Raw genomic sequence first — 20,359 nt, 5'->3', positions numbered from 1 at the left:
GGGGCCGAGGGGCGGGGTCCCTGAGCAGGCGCCCTCCCGGGGGTTGGCGCCTTCCAGAGGCGGCACCCGGAGCCACGCCGGAGGGGACGCACGCATGAGGCGCCTGCTGTGTGCAGGCGGAGCTCTCGGGCCGGCCTCCGCGGCGGCCGCCCCGCCCACGCCCTCCACGAGCCCCGCCCCCCAGCTCCCATTGGCGGCCGCGCGGAGGGGGCGGGACGCCGGCCGGGCCGGGCGGCAGCTGCAGCCGCAGGTGGGGCCGGGCCGGGCCGGCGGCGGCGGAGTCTGGCTCCGGCGGCGGCGGCAGGACGATGGCCCGCGGGGACTCGGAGCAGGTGCGCTACTGCGCGCGCTGCTCCTACCTGTACCTCAAGTTCTCGCTCGTCATCTACGCCTCCTTCTTCTGGGTGAGTGTGGGCCGTGCGGGCCGGGGTCCCTTCCCAAGCCGGCCTGGGGCGTAGCTGGGGGAGGGGGAGGAAGAGGGCGCGCGTGGCAGAGCGGCCGGGGGAGGGGGGACCCCGACCCCGAGGGGCCGGCACGGGCGGAGGGGACGGGGCGGGGGGGGTCCGCAGCGGGCGGCTGGTGCGCTTCTGACCGAGATGCTCCGGGACGGCCGCGGCCCCGCGGGCGTCCGGCGCTGAAGAGAACCGCAGCCCTCCCGCCTCGTGCCGGTCAGGGCCAGACACACTTTTGGGGCCCCGTGCCTGGGGCCACTGTGAGCTTGTAGACCGAGGACGGTGCCGGTCTGCACAAGTGGCCGTTCTTAGCCGGGCTTCCCTGCACCAGCGAGCCAAGAAGTGCCCCGAGTGTCCCGGTGTCGGAGAGGAGGAACGGAACGAGGCTGGGCTTACTTAGCCAGAGCCGCTGACCATTTGTTAAGGGCCGGCTGTGGCGCTGGGCCCTGGGGAGGGGGAGGGGGGGCCCTTCCTTCCTTCCTTCCTTCCTTCCTTCCTTCCTTCCTTCCTCCCCCTCCTTCCTTCCTTCCCCTCCCTCCCTCTCCCTTCCTCTTCCTTCCCTCCCTCCTCCCTCCTTCCTTCCTTCCTTCCTTCCTTCCTTCCCTTCCTTCCCTCCCTCCTTCCCTTCCTTCCTTTCCTTCCTTCCCTTCCCCTTCCTCCTTCTCCTCCCTCCTTCCTCCTCCTTCCTTCCTTTCCTTCCCTCCTCTCCCTCCCTTTCCCTTCCTTTCCCTTCCTCCCTCCTTCCTCCTCCCTCCTTCCTTCCTTCCTTCCTTCCTTCCCTTCCTTCCCTTCCTTCCTTCCTTCCTTCCTTCCCTCCTTCCTTCTCTCCTTCCTTCCTTCCTCTTCCTTCCTCTTCCCTCCCTCCCTCCTTCCCTTCCTTCCTTTCCCTCCTTCCCTTCCTTCCTTCCTTCCCTCCTTCCTTCCCTTCCCTCCCTCCCTCCTTCCTTCCTTCCTTCCTTCCTTCCTTCCTTCCTTCCTTCCCTCCCCTCCTTCCCTCCCCTCCCCTCCTTCCTTCCTTCCTCCTTCCTTCCCTCCCTCCCTCCTTCCTTCCTTCCTTTTCCTTCCTTCCTTCCTTCCTTCCTTCCCTCCCTCCTTCCTTCCCTTCCTTCCTTCCTTCCTTCCTTCCTTCCTTCCTTCCTTCCTTCCCTCCTCCTTCTCCTTCCTTCCTCCTTCCTTCCTTCCTTCCTTCCTTCTTCCTTCCTTCCCTCCCTCCTTCCTCCTTCCTTCCTTCCTTCCTTCCTTCCATCCTAACAAGTTCAATATATGCAGATCTGCCTTTTGTCCTTCCTCGGAAAAGCGCTCTAAGGTTAGGCTTCCTTCCAGGAAACGTGGACTTCTTCCTGTCCTTCCATCCAGCACAAGAGCGAACGCAGAAGGGCTTAGCGATGATGCATAGGAGAATGAGAGCGCAAATTAGGTTAGGGGATTAGGGAAAGGTTCTCAGATAAGGAGTGAGTTGCCAGTTGTGTTCATGAGAACGGCAGGAACGAAGACCATTCATGCTAACTAGGAGAATAGTTGTAAGAGGAGAATTACCAGAGTGCTAGGTGGACAGTAGGAGAAGATGATACTCTTTGATGTAAGGGAGTAGTCAGATAGGCCAGATTTTATTCATGAACTGCCAGAGCCTATTCATATTCTAGCAGGAGACCCTATATAGATACGCAAGCCTCAAGGGCTTTTACCTTCAGATGCAAGGCACATGCCGTAGACATAAAGAAGCTAGTCATCATAAGAGCTTTATAAGATTTGCAAGCATAACGGTGTAATCATGATCCTCTAGGTAGATGCTGTTACTATCTCTGATGTATTGACAAGAACCTGTATTATATCCACTGAGTGTCATGATAGGATAGAATACAGGTCTTCCTGCCTTCAAATTTAACATTCTAGTGCATAGGTGACTCCGTAGATAATAATGTGATCATTTACTAGAGCTTTATAGATTTGCAAAGCATTAACAGTCATAGATTCATTTGATTCTCTCTCTAGTAGATGTGACTATCTTGATGTAGTGATAGGAAAGCTGAGACGGTACTTAAGTCCCACCTTAGTAGCTGTGACCAGGGACCCCTAGTGATCCAAGTTCAGGTCTTTCTCACTTCAAATTTAAGTCATCAGGGAGGGAGCTCACTCGCTGCTATAGGTGTCCTTTAAATTGTAGTACCATTCCAATAAAATGACATTTATAGGCAAGACTACAGTCCAAGAGAGGATTTTATAGAAGTTCTACTCTCTTAGAGCAGTAGTTTGGACCATCATTTGGATGACAGCTGAGCGGGACTTAAGTCCTGCTCTTAGAAGACTTGACCCTGACCCTAGTGCTTTCCAGCTGGACTCTCTACAAATGGCCAGCTCTTCTAGAGTGAGTGAGCCACCTAGTCTGGATAGATGCGTTTCATTATCTAGAAGTACCCTATTCCAATAAAATGACATTTTAGAGGCACAGAAGTGTGACTCATCGACCAGTTTTGATGTGGAGTTACTTAGGTTCAGGCTGTGTTGTGTGTGACATTATATACATTATATAGACAGCTACAAAATGCACTACCTGTGGGTATGTTAGACTCAGAAACTTAGGCTAGAAAGGTTCACTGGACAGTCTCTTAATCCACTCTTTTCCTACCTGGTACCATTTTGTCAGATGAGAGTTTATGCAGAGACTTGGTAGAAATGACATTCCTCTGGTGCATGACTTAGCTTCCACATTGCTCATTGGGCAACAAAGCCTGTGCTTGTACTATCCAGAACCACTCTTTGTCCCTGTGGCGTTTTAAAGTTTGCAAGTCCTTGTTTGTGTGTGTGCACATTATATACATATAATATAGACACACAAAATACACACTACACCTTGTGTGTATGTTAGAGGCTCACTTAGTTAGGGCTAGAAGGGGTCAGAGGTCTTTTAATCCACCTTCCCCCTTCCATTTTGCAGATGAGGAAACCCAGAGACTTGGTAGAGAAATGACCATTCCTCTGGTGCATGACTTAGCTTCCCTCTGCCTGGGGCTGTGTGATCTCAATTTTAAACTTACAACAACCAACCCCCTGGGTACTTCAGACATTACAGTGCCCATTTTACAGAAAAGGACACAGGGATAAGGAGAGGTTGATTATAAGGAGAGGTTGATTACCTTGCTGAGGATCGTGTAGCTAGTCTTAGGGGATTGGATTCGAACTAGGGTCTTTTTCTAAACCCTAAGTTTAACTTTCTGTCCACTACATCACACTCTCATAAATAAATTAATCTTTTATATTCTGACTCTGGTTGTGAACTGGTGTGATCCAAGGGGGACTAGATTAGGAGTCGAGAACCTGGGTTTTAGTCCCAGCTATACCAGTAATAATAACTAGCTGTGTGCTATTGTTATTGTTTAATAGTTTCAATTACGTCCAACTCTGTTGACCCCATTTGAGGTTTTCTTGGCAAAGTAGCTGGAGTGGTTGGTCATTCCTTCTCCAGCACATTTTACAGATGAGAAAACTGAGGCTAACCTTCTCTCTAATCCGATCCTAAATGCCCACAAATGAAGCTGTATTTGAACTCAGATCTTCAGTACTCTTCTTTCCCCCGCAGAGCTGCCTGTAACTAACTGTGTACTCTTACCCAAATTACATCAGCCTTTGGGCCCCAGCTTACAATGAGGCCAGCCGGTCTCCCAGGGATACTTCCAAAGCTAATAACTAAAGATCTGAGTTCTGCTGGCTTGGGTTTAGTGTGATGGCATAGTTACAGTCCAACCATGGCCTCCTGCTGTGCCTTTTCCCCGTCGGGGCCTGGACATCCCCTTCCATGAGGTCTGTGATTCCTCCTCAGCCGATCTCAGATTTCTTCCTCTTGAGACTTACTTCCTGATTTTCTGTTTGCATCCCTCAGCTGCCTCGGATCAGGGCTCTGATTATCACTGTTCTGCTCACTGAGTTTCAGGGGCTCCCACGTCTCTGCTAGATTTTGGGTTGTGGCCACCTTAGGTGGTAGTCTACTGAAACCCCTGGAGACCCAGTGGATTGAAAGGGACTTATCTACATCTAGCCAAAAATAATTCACAACCTTTGGTTCACATCCTCCATGCTTCAATAGAATATAAAACTTTGGCATTGAATGCTCTTCATAGTATGTCTCCCCCGGGCCCCATTTCACATTATTCTCCATCTCGCACTCCCTATTCCAACAAGCCGGCTAACCTGCTGTCCCCATTCCCCCCCAAACTGCAGTGTTCCCTGCTCTTGGCAACCTCTTAAAATCCTTGTCTTTTTTCTACATTCAGCTCAAGTGAGTTTCCCCTCTTCCCCCTTCCTGGAGCATTTCCTGATTCCCCCGAGTGATCAGTGCCTTCCCCTCCCGGACTACTTTGTTATATTTTGAGGCCTCTTTCCAAACCCTAGTTAGCTGTGTGACTTGGGTAGTGAACATATGGTGTCATTTTTTTTCTCCAAGTGCATGGACCCCTGAAAGCCATCCCTGGACTGGATTCCTGGTTCTCAGGTAAAGAACACTTCTAATGAGCAGCAGGACTGGTTGCAGGCTAGTTCCTCAAAAGTTGAGCCTTCTGCCCCTCCCAGTTCTTCTAATGAGCCAGGTTCAAGTTCATTCTGGTCCTTTTATTGAGCAGGAAACCAGGTTCCTTCCCCTTTCTTGTCAGGCTCTGGGCTGGAGACTTTCTGTCTCCTCCCTCCCTTCCTTCCTAATTATTCCTTGGTTTCAAGCCTAGTTCTGAAGCTGCTAGGCATGGTGGATTTTTTCTCAGGTGGCCGGAACCTCCCTGACCTTCAGCCCTAGGTGAGAACTATGAGGCCTTTTGAGTCCATTCCTCAATGCCCTCTGCCCCTCCCAGGCTTCTGTGGCTATGATGCCAGTCAAGTTCTTCTGTCCTTATTTAGGAGAAAGCAAAGCCAAGCAGTTAGCCTTCCCATCCTGTCAGCTTGCAAAGCAGACATTCTGCTCTCCTGCTCCTCCTAATCATTGCCTTTTTCTGGCTGGTTTCTGAGTTTCATGCCCTATGAGGCTATGTCAGGGTGACCGCTCCTAGGGAGATGAAGCTTAATGATCAGCTCTCCAGCTCTCAATGATTTGAAGTGAAGATTCCTGGCATTTACAGGAACTAAGCAAATGAAGGCTTTCACTATCCATTAGCATTCTAAGGGATTCTATTCTGGCCTGAAGGCTCCTTTTGGGTTGGTTGTCAACCAGAGCTAGGGAGCTCTTCGAGATGAATATTTCTAATTAAATGTTTTAAGATCTGTTTAAATAAATTAAATGTATCACAAGATTCATTCAAGAAATCCTATTATCCGAAAATATAGTTATCAAACCCAGGATAAGAACTCTCCTAAATATTTTAAACTTAAAGGCCCATTTTACAGGATCTAAATAACTTATTCCAAAGATTACACAGACCTTACGAAATTAGTGGCAGAACGGATGACTTCCAGATCAGCTGACATCTCTCTTCAGGACCATAGACTTTCCAAGTATTTAGGCCAGAAGCGCTCGATCCTACTCCTCCAGGATGCTGACTTGAATAGTAGGCAGAAGCGCTCCTAGGAGGAGGAGGCGAAAGATTTCTCAGGAACTGGGTTCCCAGTTGGCCCTGCCTGGGAAAAAGAAAGGCAGGCTGGGAAAAAAAAAAAAGCAATCTGGGACCTAAACATTGAAAACCACTCACAGCGAAACCGAGCAGTCATTGTTTGTGAGCAGGGGCAAAGGGCTGTTTACTGTGGCGACAGACACCCCCGCTCTGCTGGTGGCTTCTTTCTGAGGGTGTTGATCCATTTTTAAATGGGAAGAAGCTCTCCACAGCAGTTTTGAGGGAGCTCAGGGTTTCAGGGATATTTGGTGCCAGAGAGAATGAGTGACCGCCGGGAAGGCAGTTTTACAGCCGCAGGTGGGGGAGTTTCAGGCTATGGTTCAGTGCTGAGGCAGAAGCTGATATTAAATGATCATGTTTTGAGTTAGAAGGAAACTTACAGGCCATCCAATCTAATCCCTCGTGTTACAAATGGTGGTGATGGTAGTGACTTTCCCAGGAAATGTCAGGGGTGGGATTCAAAACTGTGCTCTCTGCTTTTTCTACTGGGCCCTCTGAGGGTCTTGGTGGTCAGAGGGACCCCCACATCCTCCTTTTGTTCCTCTGGTAAATCACTTACCCTCTCAGACTATGAATTATCTGAGGATATTATCAATGAAATGTAAGCTAGTATTTATCCTGGGAGATGTGTGACTGATAAATCACTAGCCTTTTTCTTCCTTGCCCCCCAATAACCAGGCTTTTAATCATAAAGCCCCCCAATAATTACATGGCATTTGCAGGTAAAAAAAAGAATTTTTTCTTGAGAGAGAGAGAGGTAGGACTATCACAAATGGCAGCTGACAGGAAGAGTGAGTGCTGATCTGCACCCGTAAAAGGAACTTTCTCACCTGAGCACCCTACACCAGTGAAATCAGGAACCTGCTTAAACAAATTGGAGGTGAAATAATGACAGCTCTCACTTCAGTAGCATGAAGGTTTATACAAAGCCCTCTCTCTCTCTCTCTCAAGCACCGTGAGGTATGGACAATAAGCATATCATTGTCCCCATTTTGCAGAAGGAAAGACTGAGGTGCCCAGTGGCGCATCCTCTTTAGTGCTGCTAGACTTGTCGAGCAGAGACTGGAATTGTTTAGTCCTGGCCCGGGTTCCTTCTGCTGTGGGGGAGGAAGTATCATACTGTGTCATCAGAAACCACAGGACCGGAGTTAAATCCCAGCTCTGCCATATCCTGCCTTGGGCAGTCCCTTTATGTCTCCCAGTCTCAGCTTCCTCATCTGTAAAATGAGGGAGTTGGGCCAGATTGATGGATCACAAGAGACCGAGTTTGAATCCTGCCTCCGACACTAGCCTTGTGATCCCAGGTAGATAGATGGCTACCCCGGAAGCCTCAGTTTTTGTTATTTGTATTAGTGCCGGTAGCACCGGTCTCAGGAGGTACGGTCTGGTGGGTATGGAGCTGAGAATGAGGAAGGTCTGGGTTCCGGAGCCACCTCCACATGCCCGGCCGTGTGGCCTTGAACTCCCTCTTACGCCGTAAAACTGTTAGGTTCAGAACAGAGCCTGGAAGCTGCTCCTCCAGGTGGCCTTCTGGTCAACTGAAAATAAAAGTTTCTCCCTCCTTGTCATTTGTGGCTCAAATGAGTTGATGCTTGTACAGGGATTGTTGCCATTTTATGGGCGGTTGCTCTTCCTGCAGAGTGGTGGGGGAGTGCCGGGGGGGGGGGGGGGGGGGGGGGGGGGGGCTCAGAGAAAACCACCTGGATCTGAACTGGCATTTGGGCTTGGCCCTGGCCCTTAATGAGCTGGGAGGACTCAGATGGGCAGAGCTGTGGAGGGCTTAGAGTAGGGCCCAAATCTTAGCTCCTGGGATTCTCTGTAAGTCACTTAATTTCTCAATCTGTTTGCTCACCTGATTGGCCTGCTAGTTCCTAAACTGCCCTAAATAGCCTGTGTTTGGGTAACTCAACAGTTCCACCATCTTGGTGCTGAGCCCTGAGGAGCCAGAGATAGGAAGGACCTTCTCATAGTGGGGAAAAATGTGTAAAAAAAAAAAAATAACCGATTTAAGGGGGAATGGAGCTGAGTGTGTAATGCCGAAGAAACTGAGCAAGACAGAGATTAGAGACCAATTCAATAATTTATTAAATGGAGAGAAATACTGGGACCAATGCATCCATGTTGATCCCAGCGCTAGACGAGACTATCATCTCAAAGAGTCTAGCCCCGAATATGGGGGGGCGGGGGGGAGCCTTTTATGGAATAACAAGAACAATGACAGAATGGAGGGACCTAGGTGGGGATAACCTAATAGAGAAAGGTTACTGATATTCTAATGACATTAAGGAATGTCTATAAAACCTTTATCTCAACCATTAAGAGGGGACTGTTATAGCCTATGGCAGAATTACGAAATAGGACAATTAGAGGAACTGTTCACCCCATTAAAAGGGAACTTTGGCATAACAAGCGGAGCAGAGACTTAGGAAGATCTTTCTTGTTAGGGCTCCTGGGTGTCTGACCTGGCGTCACTGTTGGGATTGGAAACCAGCTTCCTCAGGAAAAGGACTTGGACCTCATAGTTATTATGAGCCAGCAGCATCAAGAAAGTCAACTCCGGTTCTTCAGAAATGATTTTCTTAATTAAATCTAGTTTTTTTATTATCTAATATTTTGGATTTGGATTTGGATTTGGAAAGGAGTATCCCTTTTATCCCTTTCAATAGACTTGGGATGGATGTTAAAGAGAATGTGAAATGCCAGGTGAGAAGAGAGCAAGGGATAGAACGTCAGAGCTGGAGAAACCTTAGAATATAGAACCAAAATGGCAGAACTGGAAAGGCCCTTAGGGCATAGAACATAGAACATCAGAACTGCGAAGAACCATAGAACATTGTAGAAAGTCAGAGCTGTGAAGAACCTTAGAACAAAGTATATCAAAGCTGGAAGGGCTCTTAGGACAGAATATAGAATATCAGAGCTATGAAGAATCTTAGAACATTGTAGAATGTCAAAGCTGAAAGGGGTCTTGGACATAGAACATAGAATATCAGAGCTGTGAAAGACATTAGAGCATAGAACACAGAATGTCTGAGTTGGAAAGAACTTAGAATATAGAATATCCCATGGTAGACTTTGAGGTAAGGTCTTGTCTCAAGAAATGGAAGGAGGAAGAGGAAGGCTCTGTAGGAAGGCCTCCTGAAGGAGGTGTTTACTGAGTTGGGCCTTAAAAGGAGGGCCTTTATCAATTCGAGGTGGGTTTATTGGGATGGATGTGTAATCCAATGAGCAGTCTGGTGGTTTTTGGAGACCTTGGCTCAGGCTGAGTCCAGAGCATGATAGGGAATGAGGAAACTCATGTGGTCTCAGTGGAGGGTCCTTCCAACAGTCCTGTTGGACTTTTGGGGAGCTGGCAGGGACCTTATGGTGGTCTAGCCCAGTACCCTCACTTTATAGAGAAGGAGGTTGAGAGGGCTCAAGGACTCATGACACACAGTAGGTCAGTTGGTCACTATGACACCTGGAACTAAAACCCAGTCTCCTGCTGCATCCTCCATCCTGCACCGGCAGAGCTGTTAGAGATGCCCAGGGAAGGAGTATCAGTGGGTCTGGAGCTGGAAGGTCCTTGGAAATCCTCTGGTCTTCATTTCACCCATTTGGAAGCTGGCCCCGGGACCGGTTGAGCCTTGACCACCATCATCCCCAAGTTAGAAAGAATAGAACTAGCCGGCCACGCAAGGGCCTTCCAGGGAGTGAGGAAGAGCTATGCGGTGGTCCCCAATCCTTCCTCTCCCCAATGGATAGATGCCTTGTTTTGTTCTTGGGGCCAAACTCATTTAAAGCCTTGCTCTTTTGTGGGCCTGTGGACTGGAAACAAATGCCCATCAATTGGGAAATGGCTAAACATAATGAGAAATGCTGACTATAAGGAATTAAAGAAGCATGGGAAATCTTTTATGAACTGATGGGAAAGAAATAAGCAAAACCAGGGAAATACCCCTTCATCCAGAGTAAACAGAAAGAACATAAAAAGGGGAAGCTGAATGTTCAGGGATTATAATGGACATTTTTGTCCCTGAGGAGCGTTAGGAACACACCCTTAATCCACCAGCATTTATTAAGTACCTTTTATGTGCCAGGCCCTGTAGTAACCTCTAGGATACCAGGAAAGATGAAAAAGTCCTGCTGCCCTCAAGGAGTTTATGTGTCTTATATGGAAGATAAAGAAGTGGAAGGGGAGCCTTAGTGGGGAAAGCTGTAGGAGGGAGTGGGAAATGGAGGATTAGAATTAAGAATCCCAGTTTGCCTTCTCAGGGGACAGACAGTGGCCGGATTTGCTGCAAAGACTCGATTCCCTCGGAATGAGGGATCTTTGTAGAAGGACAAATGAGTTTTTATCTTATTTAGTTTAGGATATTGGGAGTTTAGAGACAAATACCTTCTTGCCTTTTTTGTAGAAGTGAGCATCCACAGATGGAACACTTTTTTTTTTCACCTTTTATTTTAATAGTCTATTATTTTCCCATTACATGTAGAAGTGGGTTTTCAACATTCATTTTTGTAAGATTTTGGGGTTCCAAAATGTTTTCTCTTTCTCCCCATTCTCACAAGCAGTCGGATATAGATTATATATGTCTAGATGTAACAGATTTTGCATGTGAGTGTGGTGTGTATGAATGAATGAATATATATACATATATATGTATAATATTGTTGTAGCATACAATGTCCTATATTGGCAGACCCCAAACCAGAGAAACCTGAAGAACTTGAAAGGGCTCTTAGTGTCTTCTGCTGCTTTGAGATTCTGTGACCTGATCTTTCCCCCTCTTATCTCTCTGCGTGGCTTCCTTCTGGTGACTTTGCTGAAGGCTTGGGTGGAGCTCCTAAGTAAACCAGATAAGCCTTGGTTCCCCAGGTTTTGTACCAACCTGTTCCAAACCAGGTGAAAAGTCCTCCGGCTTAGTAGGAAGCCCAGTCCCTTTGAACTCTTGAGTCTTTGAGACTCTTCCAGTGTCCCTAACAATCTTCTGGATATTTCTGCCATTTCTTAATGTCATCAAATTAATTAGAAACAATTTAATATGATGTTTATTAAATTTAATATAAAGCATTTGTCAAAAGTAAGTTTAAAAAGTCAAGAAGGTGTCCCAATGAGAAAATAGAACCGACACCTCCATCCGGAGGCCGTGCTTTCTAGTTTTCTTGTCCGAAATGGGGATAATTATAAACTGCCCACTTCCCACGGTGCTTGGAGATGGGGAACGATGGAGATTTGGAGCAAGGACCCCTGACACCGTGAGCTGTGACAGGCCTTGGGGGCATTAACCTGTCAGCCCCCCAGGAGTCCCCCAGACTTGCCGGGGACTTTGCACACCTGGAGTTCCTGCTACTGAGGAGATCCCCTCTCCTTGCCATCACTCAGTTCTCCAGGAATTGCAGTGTCTCTCACCTTCACTGTGAGGTAGGCACCGTACATAATGATTATTATTATTATTGCCCTCACTTACAGAGGAGGAGATGGGTCCAGAAGGGCTCAGTGGTTTATCTGAGGTCACACAGCTAGTCCGAAGCAGGAAGTGAACCTGGTCCTCTGTGACCCCCCAGCCTTCTGTCCCCTGGGCCATGCCACAGGGGGAACCCCGACTCTGGGCTGGGCTGAGGGAGGGCCCCGGCTCTGACTGGGCCGGGGGAGCCCCCACCACTCCGGGCTGGCTCCGAGATCCCTTGTGGGGGACCTGAGGTTGTGCGTGGGGAGTTTGGGCACAGGTGCCCTTCCCCACCCCCAGCCCCGGCACTGGGAGAGAGCCAGGTTTGTTGTGTGGGTGTGGGGGGTGGGTGGTCTGAGATAAGGGGCTCAGCCTGGGGCAGAGTGAGCTCATGGTGGAGGCAGGCTGGCTCTGATGGGGGCGGACAGTGGTCGGAGACTCACCCTCCTGCCAGTGGCGGGGAGCAAGTGGGAGAACCAGCCCGGCCCTCGAGCAGCCTGATGCCCCTTGCCCGGCACCTGCTCCCTCTGGCTCTGGCTTTGAGTTCCAAGCCAGAGCTCCCTCCCGGCCCAGGCTGGCCCTGGGGCTGGTGACCCCTGGGGACGTGTGGGGGTGGGCTGGCCCTCCCTGAGCGAGTGGCACCCTGTGGGGGCTCAGAGAGAGATGATCCCCAGATTAATGAGGGCTCCCCGCCCTGAGAGAGCCTGTTTACCGAGCTGGGGAGGAGGGCTGAATCACGCGGTGACTCACTCCTGCAGGGAGCCGGGAGCCCAGGAGCCAGTTATTCCAAGCGATTCAGACTTGGTGCCTTCCCTGACAACGGCTGGTGGATCTGCCTCCGGGAACATGCAGTGAGGGGGCATGCGGCCTTGGCGCCTGGGTCAGCCTGGACCCCAGCCATGGGACCCTGGGCAGGCCCCCTCACTGCTGCCCCCCTGGCTCCCTCTGCCAAGCAGAGCCGATCGTGCCGACGGCCGTGGGCCTGGTGATGGGCTTGGCGATTACCCCCCCCCCATGTGTCACTGACAACAGCCCCCCTCCCGAGGGTCCGGGCCCGGCCAGGGTTTCAGGAGGGCCCCAGCCTTGCCCCCTCAGAACATAAGCTCCGGGGCAGGCGCTGACTTTCTAGCCTTGTGCCCAATTCCTGCCGTGGGGCAGGCCCCTCGAAGGTTTTCTCACCGTTCTTCCCGCTCTCTTTGTCTGGCCCAAGTAAATCATCTGGCTTTTAGGCCACCCTCTAAGACAGGCTCCCAGCGGGGGTCTCCTGGTCTGAGAGCTGCCCCTCCCCGGCCCTCCCTCTCCCAGCAGGCCATAGAACCTGGGAAGCTTCCGGGCTGTTTGGGCCTGGACTAAATACTAGGTCCCTCTCCTGGGTCCTGGGGCTGCAGCAGCGACAAGGGGGGAGGGGGTCCAAGCGGTGGCTCCGAGGTCTTGCGTCACTGAGTCACCGTAGGCGCGCACTCCAGGCCCCCCACTCATTTACAGGAGAGGAGGCTGAGGCTCAAGGCAGGGGCTTGGAAGCCAGATTCTCCCAGGCCAAAGTCAGGGCCTCTTTCCCTTTCCCTCAGCCTTGTTCTGCGCTCCCTCCCCTCCCTCCTGTGCCCTCTGATGCTCCTTGTGACCCTAAAGCCTAGTTGGTGACTGTGACCCCTGGAAGGCGGGTGCCATGGTGCTGGCGGCGGTGATGGGGGCCGGCACGCTACGCCTCCTCTCGTTTCCTTTGCCCAAGTCAGGGCAGAAAAGTACAAAGAATACGTGGGCAAATGGACTGCCCCCTCCTGCCCCCTGCTCCTTGGGCATGAGGAGATGTCTCTGAGGTCAGAGGAGACCCCCCTCCTCCCACTGCTTCCCTCCAGGCCTTCCTCACCCCTCTCACTTTAGCTGGGCGCTCATGCTCTCTCTGTCTCTTCCTCCTCTTCCCTCTCCCCCTCCTCTCCCTCCCCTCCCCCGCCCCTGCCTCTGTCTGTCTGTCTCTCTGCCTTTCTGGGTCTGTCTCTGTCTCTCTATCTCTGTTTATCTCTTTCTGTGTCTCTCTCTCTGTCTTTCTCCATGTCTATCTCTCTCTGTCTCTCTCTTTCCTTTGCCCTGAAGCACATTCTGGACTGTCAGACAGCCAGGTTTGGATAGCAAGGTCAGGCCTTCGGCTCCAGGCTCCCCTAGGTCAAGTGCCTCATGTTATAGCCCTGACCTTTGTAGGTTTTTTATTGACCTTTTGGGGGAAGAGTGCTGTGGGAATGACCAGGGAAGAGATGGGGGAGGGGGCTCTCTCCTTTTTCCTCCTCCCCATCTCGCCCATTTCCAGCCTCATCTGAAGGGACCAAGCCAGGGAGGGGGGGATTCCCCCAGAGTTCATTGGGGCCAAGCTTGTGCCCTCAGGACTATGGGCCACAAGGTGCCCGGGAAGGTTCCCCATCCCCACAGGCCTCCTTCTCCCCTCTTCATGTACTTCCGGTCCTCGGCAGCAGAACGGTTTCCTGAGCTCTGCTCTGGCTCTGGTCTGGTCCAAGTTCCGTGGATTTCAGCTTTGGGAACCACCAGGGATTGTGGCACCTCTGCCAGCTTACTGTGTGACTGTGGGCAAGCCCCCTGCCCTGGGCCTCGGTTTCCATTTCTGTGAGAGGAAAAAGTCTGGACCAGATGGTTATGAGCATGTAGGTTTTAGAGCTGGGTGAGAGGGAAGCTTCGAGATCGTTTAGTCCAGTCCTTAATTTAACGAGGAGAAAACTGAGGGCCAGAGATAGGAAGTACCTTGCCCAGGGTCCCACAGGCAAGTGTCGGAAGTGAGACTCGAGCCTGGACCCACTGACTCTAAGCCCAGTTGTGTTCCAAGCTCCAAGGACCCACTTGGGTTCAAGGACCCGGCACTATAGGCCCTGATCCAAACTACTCTTCGGCCTTCAGGCACTGGGACATTGTTCCTCCCATCAGTGGTTATTTTGGGCCTCCTTTTGTCACAAAACAGGTGGGGAGGGGGGTGGGGGCCAGAACTCGGCTTTCTTGTCCCTCAGACCAGCCAAGTGACCTTGGACACTTCTGATGATGGGACAGGGCCGGGTCCATCCCACCCGCCAAGCCCTTCTTCTAAGGGGTTACTAAGTGTGCCCAAGGAGGAGAACGCAAAACTCTCTTCTGGCCATTCCAGGACTTTGGGGGAAGGAGGAGCCTCTCTGGGGACTCAGAGGATCCTTGAAAAGAGCCGGGATTCCAAGAGGAGGAGCCAAGGAGTGGGGGAGATGGAATGTCGTGTATGAGAAGTATCGTGCTGGGCAGTGTCGCCGGAATGCTGAGAGGGGGGTCCTAGAGGGGCAGCGGAGCCAGCTGGGGGAGGGAGGGGTCTCCACGCCCAACACTTGTGCTCCTGAGCAGAGGTGGCCATGAGCCGCTGAAGCTTCTGTGTTAGGGGAGGGTCCCGACCTGAGACCCCCTGGGACACCAGCTGGGGGGGGGAGGGGAGCTGTCCACACCCAGCACTTGTGCTTCTGAGCAGAGGCGGCCCTGAGCTGCCAAAGCTTCTGCGTAGGGGAGGGCCCTGACCTGAGACCCCCTGGGGCGGGCCCAAACAAGGTGGCCCAAGGATAGGGTCCCTGTGGGAGGGGGAAAGACTTGGCAGCTGATTGGAGACATGGGATGAAAGAGCAGGAGCCACCGAGAATGGCTCTGAGGTTGCAAATGTGGATCCCTGGAAAGATGGAGGTCTTCCCCCAGAGAAATGGGAAAGGTTTTTCAGGCATGGTGAGGAGTGGGACAGATTGAAGGACAGAAAATGGGTTTGGGCTTGAGATGCTTAGGGAAGAGCAGGTAGAGATTTCTAACCGGCAGCCGCAGCCAAGAGGCCAGAACTAGACAAGTGTAGGGGCTGGGCCTGTGGGTTTGGATCTGCTACATGGAGCCAATAATTGAACACATGTTTGGTGATAACATCACCAAGAAAGGGTGTGGAGGACAGTGTCCAGGGCAGGAGTGGGCCCATTGGGTATAATGTACATGATGAGCTAGACAGGTTGGTGGGAGGCAGGAGAGAGCAGGTCAGAAAAACCCGCATGAGTCCGGTGGTGTAGTGGGCAGACCCCCTGCTCGGACCCCCTACCCAGGTCAGCTCCTAGGGCCCTGAAGTCAGAAGGACCCTAGTTCAAATGTGACCTCAGACACTTAACACCTCCTGGCTGTGTGACCCTGGGCAAGTCACTTAACCCCAACTGCCTCAGCAAAAAAAAAAAAAGAAAAAAAGAGAGAACTAAGACCTAAGAACCCACCAGTTCTCTAATTGGAAGTGAGATCAAAGAAAGAGGGAGAAGATCCATATGGACTAAAATATCTGTAGTAGTCTTTTCATGATGGCAAAAAATGAGGGGATGGATGACAGGTAACTGAGGAATGGCTGAATGAGTTCTGGTACATGAATGTGACAGAATGCTACTGTGCTGTAAGAAATGCTGGAGGGTGGGCTTTCCGAAAAACTTGGGAAGATTTGTATAAACTAATGCAAAGTGAAGAAGAACCAGGAAAGCAGTTTACATGGTAATAGCAATACTGTAAAGACAACCAATTTTGAAAGATATAGGAACTCTGATTAACTAATAACCAACCACGATTGCAGAGGATTCACAACGAAACATATAGACCTATTGTTGTATCAGAGGGCATGGACAGTTTAATAAATTTTGGGGCCCAGTTCCAAATGACTTGCCAAAAACTGTCTATAAATATCCTTTGACCATTTACCAATTTAGGGAATAGATCTTATTCTTGTAAATTTGACTCAGTTTCCTATATAACTTAGAAGTAAGACCTTTATCAGAGAAACTTGCTGTAAGATTTCCCCCATAGTTTCCTGAGTTTTTTTTCTAATTTTAACTGCATTGGTTTTGTTTATGCAAAAACTTTAAAAATTCTATGTAAATCACTAACTTTGGCTTCATGTAACACTCTTAACCCCATAGACCACTGTATTTCATTCCTAGTTTCTGGACACTATTTAGTGTCCCCTAAAATTTCAGCGTTGGTGTGATAGACCCCCCTTTTTAGGGACCCCCAACCCACTTTTCAAAAGATTTCTTTAATAAATTTAAAAAATAGGAAAATGATGAGGTCTTCAATGTAAGAGGAATTGACAGAAATTAACCCCTTAGGCAAGCAGGAAGAAGGCTCTGATGATGGAGATCAATTTAGTTCCCAAGTAAAATACTATACTAGAAATAGCTTCAACCCTCTAAAATTGGTCCCACCCTCTAAAATTAATCTATTCAGAAATCCAAGTTATATCAAGACCCTGAGGCTAAATTTTCCCTATAAAATGTACTTGTGGGTCATGGCTGCTACCTTCCTTTGGGTCAGTCTTTCCCTTTCCTGTTCTCCCATGCCACATGGTATTCTCCCCTGACTCCATCATGCTTCCCAACCCCACTTCTCTTCCTTACAACTAACTAACTCTTTTATGGTGCTAAGTCTCTTTCAGAATTTAGCCTGTCAGCTAATGGCGTGCCCCAACCTCTTGGGGTGCTCCCTTTCTACTGGGTAATTGCGAGTTGCACTGAGGAATTTGTCTTTCATATTCTCTTCCAACTCTATTTCACATTTACCGTTATTGGTGTCTATTGTATCCCTTCATTTTGTCTGTAACCTATTCCCCTAAAAGTCTACCTTTTAACAAAAAAAACCAAACAAACGAAATTTATGTAATCAAAACTGTCCGTTTTATCTCCTGTGAACCTCTTTGATCATAAATTTCTTCCCCTATTCATAGATCTACAGGTAATTTTTCCCATGTCCATCCTTTATGATGTCATCCTTTATGTCTAAATTACATATCTATTTTGAGCCTATCTTGATATATGGTATGAGGTATTGGTCTATGCCTGATTTCTGCCAGACCGCTTTCTGGTTTTCTCAATAGTTTTTGTCAAATAGTGAGTTCTAGTATCTGGAATCTTTGGGTTTATGAAACACTAGGCCATTGTACTCATTTGCTCCTTCGATACCAAAGCTGTTCCACTGATCAACCACTCCATTTCTTACTCATTAAATTGAACGATTACAGTTTTGTAATTTGGTTTGAGATGTGTACTTCTAGGGCCCTTTTCTTTTTCTTTTTTTTTCCCACTGGTTCTTTTGATATTAACTGGTATCTTTGCTCAAGTTTTTAATTCTTTTGCCTACAGATTTTCCCAGGATGCTCTGATTTCGCTGGGAGATTCAGTTTGGGAAGGGGGACGGACGTACTATTATAAACAGTCACTGAGTTGGCAAGCTGGTTTTTGCCCCAGTATGAGGTATACTCTGACTTTGAGTGGGAACAGGGGAAACCAGAGATTCATTCCTTGCTTTCTCCTTGCTTACAGTTTTACAAATGAGACTGGGACCATGGACCACCTTCCTTTCCACCTCTCCATTTGGAGTTCTTTGATGGGCTCCTAGATGTTGAAGCTATTTCTAGTATAGTATTTTACTTGAGGTGTTTAGCTGGCCTGGAGAAGCGGAGACTCAGGAGAAACAGTATCATTTTGTTCAAGTTTTTGAGAAGCTGTACCTGAAGGGATCAGACATAGTTTGTTTGACTCAGGATGTAAGGCCTGAAGCCTCGGAAGTTGGGTGGGAGGTATAAAAGGAGACTAATGGAGGATTACGGGTCTGAGCTAGGAGCCATCTAAGCCAGCCTCCTTCTCTGACAGATGAGAAAACTGATGCATCCAGAAGAGGGAAGTGATTTGCTGCCTGAAATCTCTTGTTGGTTCAGTGATTATTCAGTCGTGTCCAGATCTTCGTGGCCCCATTTGAGGTTTTCTTGGCAGAGACATTATAGTTGTCACCATATCCTTCTCCAGTTCGTTGTACAGATGAGAAAACTGAGATAAGGAGAATTAAGTGACTTGCCGGGGTCACATAGCTGATAAATGTGACTGGATTTGAACTCTGGTCCTCCTGACTCCAGGGCCAGCATTGTCCCACCTAACTGTCCCTGAAGTCCCATCCATGGCCAGTCTTTGAATCCAAGTTTTCTGTCTCAGATCTAGTGTGGCTTAATTGTCCCTGAATAGAAAGGAACTGCTTCTGGAGGTGGGGGTTTCCTTGTCACTGGAAGTCTTCAAATGAAGGCTGGAACATAATAGACGTCTAATAAATGTTTGTGGCGCTGAATTTAGGCTGAGCTTACACCTTAAAAGTCCTAGGATCACTGAGCTGAAAAGGGCCTTGTAGCCTTCCTCCACGCTGGCACACTCCACTGAGAAGGCCACGGACCCTTGACCCACTCCTCTGCTTCTAAATGTCATGTCTCGGATTGGAAGGAAGCTCCTTGAGGGCAGGAACTGCCCGACACTTTGTCTCTTCCACACTTTGTCTCTTCGTCTCTTCATTTTGTTTACAGCAATATTTCTGGGAACTTCCTCTGGTCATGGGCTTTGCATAGTTCCTGTTGACTGGGAGTGGGGAGACAGTTTGTTTCCCGGCCCACCCCTCCCCTGGGAAGCAGCCATCATCTCCGGCCACTTTCCCAGTGACTCATTTTTGCTTGGACTTCCTTGTTTGCTTTTAGTTTTTTTGCATCCCCTAAGAGGAGGAAAAAGGAAGAACCAGTGAATAGTAATGGGGAAAAACACAGTAAAAAGAAAAAAATGGAGGTAGATGGCAGAAGGCCTAGGTTCAAGGCTCTTCCCTGTCCCTGTGACTTGGGCAAAATCCTTAATCTCTGCACTTCATAAAGTAGGGGGATGGGCTGTTAGCTGGGGCCTGTTTTAAGAAAGTTTGATAACTGTGTTTCAGTGTAATTGGCTTCCTTTGTAATCCTGTGGATTTTACTCTATGGATTTAAAAACCTTATTCCCAGAAGAGTCCGCAGGTTTCCCCAGACTCCTGCCCAAGAGCTCCATGACCGCCTGGGTCTAGATTGGTCCCTAAGGACTCCCCCTCTTTCCCACATTCTCATGTATTCCCCCATTCAGTATTAGGGAGTCCCAGAATTGAGAGGCAGCCCTTCAATCCAGTGGCAGAATTGTTGCCAAAGCTAAAGGAGGAAACGTCCTCCAAGAGCTTATATTCTGCAGGGGAAATGTGTGCCCAGGCAGATAGATTCAGAAGAATGCCCAGGTAGTTTTGGGGTAAGCTGGCTTGGGACAAGCCTTGAGGGGCAGGAGGTCCTTGGGCCGAACTTTGAAGGGAGCCTGGGATTCTGGGAAGCTGAGGCTGAGCTTGGAGGGAATTCCAGCCCGGGGCCACAGCCCACCTGGCCAGAAGGGGAGGAGGGTGCGATGGCAGGTCACAGCTCACAGAAAGGGAGGTGCTGCTCCATCAGCTGTGGGTCTGAGCCAGGCTGCATGGGCCGCAAACGGAGTAGGAGACAGCGCTGGGGAAGGTGGGGGGGTCTGGCCTTTGGGGCTGTCATTTGGACGGCCTGGTACCTGGGGCTGGATTGGCCTGGGAAGGTGCCCAAGACGGGGAGACTGGGTAGAGGGTGTGACTGAGGTCCAGGTGAGCTGAGGGTCTCAGCAAAGAGAAGGGGCTGGCGAGAGATGGCAGCTGATGGGTATGGGGGTCAAGGGAGCGGGGCCTGGGGGATTGTCAGGCTGGGGGCGGGGGGAGCAGCCTTGTGGAACTTGAGAAGCTTTAGAAGCAAAAGTCCTTACCCTTCCTCCATGTCCTGACACCCCTCCTGGCAACCCATCTGCTGTAACTGTGGGCCCCTCTCTCCAGGATCACCAAGAAAATCAATTAAATGAGATACGGTTCTTAGAAGGCATTTAAAGGTTAAGGGATCTCCCTCAGGCTGACCATCCTCTGCCTTTGGGACCTCAGGACATTTAATAATGAAACAGCTGCCGTCAGGGCCCAACTGGCCCAGGGGTCGGGCAGAATCCTTGTCCTCAAGGAGTTTACAGTCATGGAAGCAAGGGTCTGG

General features: G+C 49.8%; 1 protein-coding gene across 1 annotated transcript in view; it reads left to right on the top strand.

The window, feature by feature from the left end:
* Positions 1 to 240: 240 nt before the first annotated feature.
* Positions 241 to 20,359, top strand: part of TSPAN15 (tetraspanin 15) — a 45,901-nt gene continuing 25,782 nt past the window's right edge. The window contains exon 1 of the mRNA XM_031956847.1: positions 241 to 404. Within this exon, the coding sequence (XP_031812707.1) occupies positions 309 to 404 (96 nt within the window). The 5' untranslated portion in view covers positions 241 to 308. The remainder of the gene's footprint in view (positions 405 to 20,359) is intronic.

This window comes from Sarcophilus harrisii, chromosome 2 (genome assembly GCF_902635505.1).
Source record: "Sarcophilus harrisii chromosome 2, mSarHar1.11, whole genome shotgun sequence".
Taxonomy (NCBI): Eukaryota; Metazoa; Chordata; class Mammalia; order Dasyuromorphia; family Dasyuridae; genus Sarcophilus; species Sarcophilus harrisii.
Note: the sequence above shows the minus strand (reverse complement) of the source record. Positions and strands in the feature narration are given on the sequence as shown.